The 11,867-nt window shown below is 34.8% G+C and overlaps 1 protein-coding gene across 1 annotated transcript; it reads left to right on the top strand.

The window, feature by feature from the left end:
- Positions 1-8,534: 8,534 nt before the first annotated feature.
- LOC114174721 (olee1-like protein) lies at positions 8,535-9,376 on the top strand. Its single transcript, XM_028059563.2, has 2 exons — positions 8,535-8,762; positions 8,894-9,376. The coding sequence occupies exons 1-2, from the start codon at positions 8,603-8,605 to the stop codon at positions 9,220-9,222; spliced, it is 489 nt and encodes a 162-aa protein (XP_027915364.1). The 5' UTR covers positions 8,535-8,602; the 3' UTR covers positions 9,223-9,376.
- Positions 9,377-11,867: the final 2,491 nt, after the last annotated feature.

An 11,867-nucleotide genomic window follows, 5' to 3' on the forward strand; every position in this document is an offset into this window, starting at 1 on the left:
TTTTAGTTTATATGATGTGATTATAATGGTGGAGCTTAATTAGTTATTTTGAGTTATGTAATGATCATTATGGGTAGGTAAACAATAAAGACTACAATTGCCAAGCAAATTTTCCTCTAAATAATTTATTATATGATAATCATTGCATTATTTAAATTAATGGGTTTTATTCTATGATGTACAGATACAATATGTGTATCAGATATGACAATATCTTGATACGTCAATACGTTTATTTTCAAAATAATAGGATACGATATGTGATAGATACGTGATATATGAATATTGAAAAGTGTACAATAATTCATAAAAAATATAATAATTATATGATTATTATTGTGTGAATCCAAATTTTCGAATTAGAGACCAATTATTTTTGTAGTCAAAACATGGTAGCTAATGTCTGTGACCAATTTAGAAACCAATTCATAATTGAAACTATTCTAAATATCAATTTAGAGACCAATTATAATTTTTTGAAACTATTTTAGTTGTCAATTTGGTCACTATATAATGGCTAATTATTTTTTGTCACTAAAATTGGTCATTATTCAAATATTTTCTTGTAGTATGCTACGACTTTATAAATTAAATACTTCATTGATAAGTATTGATAAAGTATCTGTAATGAAAGGAATACCGTTACAGGGGCAGACAAAAAATGAGCAGGACACCGTTAGTGACAATTTAATGAGAGGAAAACACGTGGCGGTTAGCAAGGACAGCAATAGAAGCACACGAGCCAAGAGAGAAAGCGTGTGGTTGAAGGACTACGTAGCAGTGCAGTAAGGGTTTAAGAGAGGAGACCGTTAGAGGAGAGAGGGGGAGGAAAAAGATTCGGGAATTCATCTCTCTTTTGATTCTCTTATTTTCTGGAACGTTTGGTGTTCTGCAGAAAGGAACTTTTGAATAAAATAATTCCTTGGCCTCTCTAGTGTTGCTTTTTTTTTCGTTCAAATTCTCTGGTCTGTGTTACTGTTCCATTGATTGCAGGGTGGAGGTGCTTACATTGGTGCTTTCATCGTAATTCATGGCAGAGAATACCAGATTGAAGGAACTTCAAGGGGAGCTGACTCGCATGAAGGAATCAATGGTGGACGTGCAACGCTTGGCTTCCACAGTGGCTACGACAGATAAGGATTTGAAAACCTTGATTGCTGCTCTTCTAGAGCGTCAACGTGACGACTCTACTCGTTTCGAGACACTCGAAACTTCGATGGATTCCATTTTGAAGGCAATCCAGAATCTTGATATAGGCCACCGCGTTTCCTCTTCTTCCCCATCATTCCAAGTTCGCAACGTTAAACTGGATTTCCCTAAGTTTGATGGGTCCGACGTGCTCCAATGGATCTTCAAGGCAGAGCAGTTTTTTGATTACTACAATACCCCCGATGATCAACGTTTAATTATTGCTTCAGTGCATTTGGAAAAAGAGGTTGTCCCCTGGTTTCAAATGCAAGCTCGAAATCATGCATTCCCATCCTGGGTGGCGTTCACGAGAGCTTTGGAAATGTCATTTGGGCCTTCACCTTATGAATGCCCCCGTTCAGATTTATTCAAACTCACACAGTCAGGATCAGTGCACGAGTATTACGTTAAATTCACAACCCTAGCAAATCGTGTTCAAGGGATTACCTCAGAGGCTCTCCTGGACTGTTTTGTAGGCGGGTTACGTCAAGACATCCGTCGCGACGTACTGGTTCAAGACCCCAAAACCTTGATGAGGTGTGTGTCCTTGGCCAAATTATTCGAAGAAAAGTATGCTGCTCAACACAAATTTTATGGTCCCAAGAGTTCTCCGTCGAATCCATTACTCCCTACCGCAACACACTCACTAAAAACCACCGCGTTACCGCCTCTGTTAAACAAGAGCACTCCATCTCCTCCGGTAACCAAGGCTATGATCAAGAAGTTATCTCCTGCCGAAGTTCAATTACGACGTGAAAAAGGCCTGCGTTTCACTTGCGATGAAAAGTATTCGCTCTCTCATAGATGTCCCAACAAACAGTACTTATTGTTGCATCTTGATGAAGAAGATTTCGCGACTAATTCCACACTTTCAGACAGTGTTTCGGAAGACAATATTGAGCCTCAACCGCCACCTGAACCACACCTGTCGTTTAATGCCCTCAAGGGCTCTCACGGTCTTGCCACCATGCGATTTAAGGGGGTTATTAATGGATTGCCAGTTCAGGTTCTATTGGACAGTGGGAGTTCATATAATTTTTTACAACCCAGAATTGCGGCTTGTCTTAAGCTCCCAGTAGAACCAATTGCCAACTTTAAAGTTCTGGTGGGTAATGGAAGTGCATTGGTGGTGGAGGGTCTCGTTAATAACTTGCAGGTTAACATCCAAAACCACACAATCCAGTTGCCAGCATACTTACTCCCTTCTCCGGTGCAGATTTGGTTTTGGGCACTTCCTGGTTAGCCACGTTAGGAGCTCATATTTCGGACTATAGCAATTTATCATTGAAATTCATGTTAAATGATAAATTTGTAACCTTACGGGGAGAACAACCAAAGCTACCCGCTCCAGCCTAGTTTAATCACTTCAGGCGCATGTTTCACACACATGCTATTGAGGAAATGTATTGTCTTCAATTTCACACATCCCGCACGGCACAGGATCAGTTTCTCGAACTTCCACTTGATATGGAGCCTGAGTTAGCTCTATTGCTACATACCTATAAAGAGGTCTTTGCAGAGCCCAGGGATCTTCCTCCAAACAGATCTCATACACATACCATTCCTTTATTACAGGGTTCAAATCCGGTTAAAGTAAGGCCTTACCGATACCCGTTCAGCCAAAAGCAGCAAATTGAAACTATGGTGCAGGAGATGCTGGATACTGGCCTAATTGTGCCCAGCACTAGTCCTTTCTCTTCTCCAATTATATTGGTTAAAAAGAAAGATGGGACATGGCGCTTTTGTACAGATTATCGGGCATTGAACGCAATTACAGTGAAGGATAGCTTCCCGATACCTACAGTGGATGAATTGATTGATGAGCTTCATGGAGCAAAATTTTTTTTCCAAATTGGATTTAAGAGCTGGCTATCATCAAATCTTGATGCAGGAGGAGGATAGGTATAAAACTGCCTTTAGAACACATCAAGGCTTATACGAATGGAGGATGATGCCCTTTGGGCTCACCAATGCACCGGCAACATTTCAGGCTCTCATGAATAATATCTTCCAGAAAATACTCAGGAAGTCGGTTTTGGTGTTTTTTGATGACATCCTGGTTTATAGTCCATCTTGGTGCATGCATCTAAAACATTTGGAGAGAGTATTGCAACTGTTACAACAAAACAAACTTTATGCCAAATTCTCCAAATGCTCCTTTGGACAACAGCAAGTACATTATCTGGGTCACACAGTTTCTGCTACAGGCATTACGATGGATGAGAGCAAGATCAAAGCTGTCATGGCTTGGCCAGTACCAAAAAACCTCAAACAATTAAGAGGCTTTCTTGGATTGACGGGATACTATAGACGCTTTATCAAGCATTATGCAACCTTGGCTGGTCCACTCACGGAACTATTGAAAAAGGATAGCTTCCACTGGTCTGAAGCAACAAAAAAAGCTTTTAATACCTTGAAAACAGCTTTAACACAAGGTCCTGTTTTGGCTTTGCCAAATTTTTCCATACCCTTTCACTTAGAAATTGATGCTTCTGGAATGGGTATTGGGGCGGTGTTGACGCAGGGCAAGCATCCGATTGCTTATTTTTCCAAAAAAATGTCTCCTGCCATGCAAAGGCAATCAGCTTATGTGAGGGAACTCTATGCTTTAACAGAGGCAGTTGCCAAATTTAGACACTACCTTCTTGGTCACAAATTTATACTTCGAACAGATCAAAAAAGCTTGAGAACTTTAATGGACCAGAACTTACCAACGCCAGAGCAACAAAGATGGATTCATAAGTTACTTGGTTATGAGTTTTCTATAGAATACAAGCCCGGAAAAGACAATATACCAGCGGATGCCCTTTCCAGATCATTTTATGCAGCTTGGTCTCAAGCCGTACCTACTATAGTGACTCAATTGCAGCAAGCACAAAGTACGGACCGCGACATTTAGACCTTGATTACGGAGTACGTCAACAATTCGGGGGATCAGCCTAATTATTCTATACATCAAGGGTTGTTATTATGGAAGAACAGAATTGTCATTCTAGTGGGCCATGAGTTAATTCAGACGATACTAAAGGAGTTTCATAGCTCTATCATAGGAGGACATGCAGGAGTTTCTCGAACGCTGGCCAGAATTACAGCCTAGTTCTATTGGAAAGGGATGGCTCAAGACATCAAAACTTATATTCAACAGTGTTTAGTTTGTCAACAAGCTAAGACAACTACTACACTACCCGCAGGCTTACTCCAGCCACTGCCAATTCCGAACCAGATTTGGGAGGACTTGGCCATGGATTTCATTACGGGCCTTCCTTTATCGCAGGGTTTCACGGTCATATGTGTTGTTATTGATAGGTTATCTAAGGCGGCCCACTTTATTCCGATGAAACAAGACTTCACTAGCAAATTAGTGGCTGAACTATTTTTTAAGCACATCGTCAAATTACATGGATTACCCAAATCCATAGTATTCGACAGAGACACGGTTTTTACTAGTCAATTCTGGAAGTTTTTGTGGCACTTCAGTGGTACTACACTCAAAATGTCATCCGTGTACCATCCACAATCAGATGGACAATCTGAGGTTCTCAATAAATGTCTAGAACTGTATTTACGATGCTTTACTTTTGATGCTCCCAGGGAATGGTCGAAGATGTTGTCATGGGCGGAATATTGGTATAATACAGCATATCACATAAGCACGGGTATGACTACTTTTCGAATAGTGTATGGGAGAGAGCCCTCGAAGATACTCCCATATGTTCCGCAAGCGGACGACCCTCTCTCAGTCCAGGAACAATTATTCTCTAGGGATTACTTACTTCAAAAGCTCAAGTCCAATTTGCAGAGAGCTCAACAAGTCCAGAAGAAATATGCAGATAAAAAACGAATTGATGTGGAATTACAGGTGGGAGACTTAGTTTTGGTGAAACTTCAACCCTATAGACAACATTCATTGGCTTTACGCAAAAATCAGAAGTTAGGCTTTCGGTATTTTGGGCCTTTTAAGGTGATAGATAGAATCAGGAAGGTGGCTTACAAACTTCAGTTACCCACATCAGCGAAGATTCATCCCGTTTTTCACATCTCGCAACTGAAATTATGTCGTGGCCAACATGATCAGCCATACCTTCCCTTGCCAATTTGTGACAGTGAGATTCCTCCTTTGATTCAACCAATGGCTATTTTAAAGTCCCGGACAATCATTCGAGGTGAGCAACAGGTCCAGCAATCTCTGATCCAATGGGAAAATGGACTCCCAAAAGAAGCCACTTGGGAAGATAATTTGTTGATTGCACGGGCCTACCCTCATTTCAACCTTGGGGACAAGGTTGATTTTGATGGAGGGAGTATTGTAATGAAAGGAATACCGTTACAGGGGCAGACAGAAAATGAGCAGGACACCGTTAGTGACAATTTAATGAGAGGAAAACACGTGGCGGTTAGCAAGGACAACAATAGAAGCATACGAGCCAAGAGAGAAAGTGTGTGGTTGAAGGACTACGTGACCTAGCAGTGCAGCAGGGGTTTAAGAGAGGAAACCGTTAGAGGAGAGAGGGGGAGGAACAAGATTCGGGAATTCATCTCTCTTTTGATTCTCTTGTTTTCTGGAACGTTTGGTGTTCTGCAGAAAGGAACTTTTGAATAAAATAATTCCTTGGCCTCTCTAGTGTTGCTTTTTTTTTCGTTCAAATTCTCTGGTCTGTGTTACTGTTCCATTGATTCAGGGTGGAGGTGCTTACAGTATCCTAAAGTATCAGACACAATACATGATGGACACGGATACATGATCCAAATTGAAGTATCAGTGCATCATAAGTTTTATTGTATAGAATAAAAAGTTAATAGCTTTTGTCTTTGTGTGCATAAAAGTTATATGTTGTGCATCAACTTTAATTTTTAGTGTACACTTTATTTATACTCGTTAATTTTATAATAAAAACTTATTCTTCATTTATAAATGACCGCATAACTCATTCTTCATAATTCATTAAAGTCAAATAACATTTTAAACAAGAAATGCTAGAAAGAAAGAAAAAAAATTCTAAGTTAAATATTTTTTACTATTATAATTAATCAAACTTTATCGTTTAGTTTAATCTCTTACAAATTATGAATATTTTGAAATGTTTGATCATTTAGTATGTATTTTTGATCCAATTATGTTTGGATTCTACCTTATCATTATTTTTGCAGTTTTTTCTTCTTTCTCCTCCATACTTTCTTCTTCTATCCTTTAATCTAAAATAATAGTTAAAAGACCTTTATCACAATATACTTCGAATATTCAAATAGCATAATGTGCTATAGAATTTCGAAATCCAAAAACTGGTTATGGATCAAATTACGTAATCCAAAACAATATTTGTAGTTTCATAATCTATAATTAAATTACTTAATTTAAAATAAGATTAAATGTCATACACCAAGTTTAGATTCATAAAAACAATTTAGGAAATCTTATAAGTGCTGTTACGTTTTGGTTTTGTCCCCTCTCCCAACTTCAGCGAACATGAAATCATTTAAATTTGAATAAAAAAATTTATGATGCACTAGTCTTTTTTTAATTGTATTTAGATTAAGCCTTATTAGGCCAGTTACTATGTAGCCTTGTAGCAAGCTTTTAGTAGGGCTTATGTCCTTATAAGACAGTTGTAGTTGTAACTATCAAATAGTTAGAGGTAAATACTTATTGTTTAGACAATTAAAGTCTACCTCTTCAGTCATTCTACTAATGTTGGAAACCATTTAGTAGTCATTTTCTTGCGAAACATTAGTCGACCCCACAGTAAGCGTCAATTGTTCTTACAAGGCCAAAGTAGTACCTCATAAAGATTAAAAGACTTTTGAATGGATTTCTCTCTTGTAGGTGGTAGTCATCCTCTAAGTTCTTGTCCTTTTGTAGCTCAAAGTGTGTGGAGGTACTTGCAAAAAATAATCCAACGCTCAAGTCAACAAAAAGCTTTTCTTCTACGATCAAATATCTAGGATTAGAAATTAATGACGAAAGTGAGTCTAATTATCTAGGACTACGTGTATTTATACTAATTTTTTAAGGATCATTACCTGGCATTTTATAGTATGACGTGGATTCTAACTTGGTCATGGATTTGGGCCTAGTTATGGGCTTTGTGGGCCTAACATTGGAGCCCAATCTGCTGGAGAGTCTGCTCGATATTTAACAAATTCTTCCAATTTACGTCTATGGAGAAGGGTTTCATACTTATCGTTTTACCGACACGTGCCCTACTTTTGGTCGAGTGTCCTGCTATTTGGCCGCCTACTTTTTATTTGTCTTACTTGGGCTATTAAGTACCCGGTCTGGACTCTTGGATACAACCGTTAACTAGCCGATTATCAGAGGTGTATTAGGCTTTCCAGCCTTTTATGGGTTATTTTGCTTCTAGGTTTATAGTTGACCTTCCTTTTGGGAGATGGACAAGTTCCTAGCCTAAGGTCTAGCTATTAATCGGGAATTGGTCGACCCTATATGGTACATATTGGATTCAGACTAAAAAACTATGTTTTTGATTTGTTCATAAATTAGAGATAAGTATCATTCTTAAGTTTAGGAAAAATTAAGCTATAATAAATATATGCCAACAAGTATCATTTCAATTATTTATAAATAAGATTATAGGTACTCAATTAAATGATATAAATTTACCATGTTGTATATAAGGTTAGATAGATAATATTTATAAAAAATTAATTAGATAAAAACTATGTCAAAACTTTATAATAGAAATTAGAATTAGATAGTTTTCACAATTAGTTTATATATATATATATATATATATATATATATATATATATATATATATATATATATATATATGGAGAAAGAGATAAAGTTATTTGATATTAATGATGTGAATGACTTTGGGTAAGTTTGATGTGTAAATATATATAGTTATCATGTTACAATATCATTTACTCAATCTTATTTAATTATTTTGTATTGTGTTCTCTTAAAAAATATCAAGGTGGTGTAGGAAAAAAAATCTAAAAATTATATTACGAAAATTATGTGTTTTTTTTCTTTTTTATTTATATATTTAAAAATGTAATATGAACATTTACTAAATAAGATGGAAAATAACATATATGTTACATTATATTTTATTTCAAACTTCCTTACCTACAAATATTAATAAATTGTGGACAAGGATTCAATTATATAAGTCTTTGTTAATTTTTGTTTTGAATATTAATGTTAGCACGTAGATTTAAATTATGAGATAAAGACTCCGAAATTATGGTTGAATTAGCAAATATTAAGGAAAGTTCTTTTTGAAATAGTTTTTAATCGTCCAAATAAGGTGGATGGACATGGTGACCACACAAAGACAAAACAAAATCTCATTCGTTGTCTTATAAAATGATTCCATAGCACCATCATTCTTTCATCACAAGGGGAACAACATCAATAACCCATAAAATAAAAAATCCATTAATCACCATGGCAAGGTCATTTGTTGTTGTTGTCCTCTTTGTCTCAGTTTTGTGCTTCTCCTCTACATTGGCTCGCAAAATATCTGAAAAATTCTATGTTGAAGGCAAGATTTATTGTGATCCTTGCCACTTTGCATTTGAGTCTAGACTCAGCTTCCCCTTATCAGGTAACTTTCCCTAATCATGCAACACCCAATTCATTTACAGTTATACATGTTACAATTTATCATGATGAAGTTTATGTCCCTATCATAAGCCATTGATGAAGCATAAGGAATGCTTGAAAATGTGTTTGTAGGTGTGAATGTGACTCTGGAATGCATCAACGAACAGAATAACACAATGACTTATAAGAAGGATAGCACAACTGATGCAAATGGCTTATACCGCATCCCTGTCCGTGGTGATCATCAGGATGACATTTGTGTGGTGGTTGCAAAGTCACCAAATGAGGGAGAATGCCAAGAGGCAATGCCAAACAAGTCTGATAGGATCATCCTCACCAACAACATGGGTGCTACCTCTAGGGAACGCTTTGTAAATCCCCTTGGGTTCATGACAGAAACAATTGATTCTCAATGCAACATCGTTGTTCACGAATTAGGACTCGACAACCGTGATGACTAAGTGGAATAGAAAATTTTATTAAACTCCACCCACAAGTCAAAAAATGTATCATTTTGGATCAATTGTCTTATATCATTTTAATTAACCATTATCCATGATGTTTGTTATTTGCAAACACATTAATAATGAAATAAACCATATTTGGAATTTGGTACATCACTCTCCTCAAGGTGACTCAATCTATAACTTACAGCATATATCATACATGGATTTTACACGTATTTCTTGATTAATAAACAATCATAACTTTCAAGATTAGCTCAACTAATGCATTATCAAATTGGCCATTTAAGCACCTATGATATATTTTTGTCCCCATAACAAAACATCATCTAATTCAATATTATTCCCAATCAAAATTAAAATATATTTTTTTTTGTTACTTTAGTTGAAATGTCATCTTATAGTTTTGTTTTCGGATGTTCCACTCACTTGAATAGAAGAACACTTTTTTTCATGATGTGGAACTCATTTGAAATTTTTTCACCTACATAAACTACTTTACTTTTTTTACCCTATGGCACCATGTAGATTATATGTACAAAGAAAACTCGTCAATTTAGAATTTCATTCTTAAGAATAGAGTTGTCGAAACGGGTAACTCATTCTTAAGAATAGAGTTGAAACATCAAAAATCAATCCGTATTGAAATTTATAAAAAAATTTCAACCCAATCCGGCATGAACCCGTGGTGGGCCGGTTGGATCGCGGGTTCCAACCCATTTTAACAGCTCTACTTAAGGATGAGCGAAAAACTAGCTAGAATTCCAAACTGGATGTCTTAATTGTTTTTTCTTTTGATTTTGAAAATAATGGAAGGAAATATTTTGTTAAAGAAAATACCATTTTTAAAAATATAGTTTGGAATGAAATTTGATAATATAGATTTAATTTTAAAAATAAGGGTGTAGGATATAATTGTTTAGACAAGTCAAAAATTGGATAAAGAATTTTTTTATAAATTCATATATCTCAAAGATATTTAAATTAGAAAAACATGTAAATAAAAAAACCATTTTAACAAAAAGAGAAAAGAAAGAATTATAAGAAAAAAACGGAAATTTTATGATATAGTTGCAATTATTGAATTGTAAAAGAAATATTAATATTAAAAAATAAGTGTATGTAATATATTAATTTAGAGAAATAAATATTTGAAGAAATAATTATATACAAGAAGACAAATTTTAAGAAAATTTAAATTAAAAAATTTGTCTGTAAATAAGAACTGATTATAAAGAAGAAAAAGTAAAGAAAGAATCGTAAATAAAAAACTTGTGGGAAGTGTTTTATAAAAAATAATTTTGAAAAGGAAAGAAAAAATTTATAGAAATAAATTTGTTATTCTATTCTCTTTTATTTTAGAATTTAGGCTTATAAAAGTTATGTTTATAAATTAAAATAAATTTGAAATTTTTATAATAAGGAAATTGGAATCACAAGACCATAACAAGACATCATTTAATTCAATATTTTAATATTTTTATCTCCACCAATTAATAGATAAAATTAACATGGATTTTATTATTATTTTTTATTTGAAATACCATCTTATAGTTATGTTCTAGAATGTCCACTCACATGAAATTTCGACCCAAATGACGTACTTTGCCTGTTTTCCCAATGGCACAATTTGGAATTTATGTGCATTTTTTTTAAATATTACCTTTTAAAAAATAAAGAATATACAAAAAGGTAGCGTGGGTAGCTGGAGAACAATAGGACAATATTTCTGATAGATATTGGTGCTTCAATTTTACTCTAATGAATATTTCAAAGGATATTTAAACATATTCAACATAGGAAAACGATATTTATACGGGGTTTGACTGCAAAGTCCTTTTCTAGGTTCAATTTTCTTAAACTCTGAGAATGAACCTTATGACATTTTTCTTTTTTGCATTTTAAATTTTTTTATTTTTATGTTTTCCGTACCATTCATTATTTGGGTTACATTTGTGGTATTTTATTTTGTAATAGTGGTGAAAATAGAATTTAAGAAAACTAATGATGCAACACACAATGATGGATGTATATGAATATGTTAAGATCTTAGGATGCCATATAGATATTCTTCCAATTTGTCAAGGTGTGTTGATATCAACACGAAAAAGGTGACAGGGATGAAAAGCCATGATTGTCATGTATTCATAGAATGCTTCCTTCCTATAGCATTTAGTTCTTTACCAACTCATGTTCTAAACCCCATTACCGAGATAAGTCATTTTTTAGAAATTTGTGTTGTGCAACATTGAATGAGGACGACCTTAAAAGCATGGAAGAAAATATTCTAATCATTCTATGCAAGTTGGAAAGAATATTTCCCCATCATTCTTTGATTTTATGGAACATCTCTCTATCCATTTAGCATATGAGGCAAGACTTGGTGGACTAGTATAGTATAGGTGGATGTACCCATTTGAAAGGTAATTATACGACCTAGTCATCAATTTTGTGACTTATAATTTTCAATCCTTTAATACCACTTTTATAATTGTAGGTTCATGGGATATGCTAAACGATTAGTTAAGAGTAAAATTAGGGTTGAAGGGACACAACTCATTTTTGTTCCCACTATTTTAACAACTTTTATGTTAAGACCACAAAGTAGTAGAAATGAAGTTGAAATTGAAAGTGAAAGGCTT

Source organism: Vigna unguiculata, chromosome 2 (genome assembly GCF_037176805.1).
Source record: "Vigna unguiculata cultivar grain cowpea cultivar isolate G323 ecotype 2 chromosome 2, ASM3717680v1, whole genome shotgun sequence".
Lineage (NCBI taxonomy): Eukaryota > Viridiplantae > Streptophyta > Magnoliopsida > Fabales > Fabaceae > Vigna > Vigna unguiculata.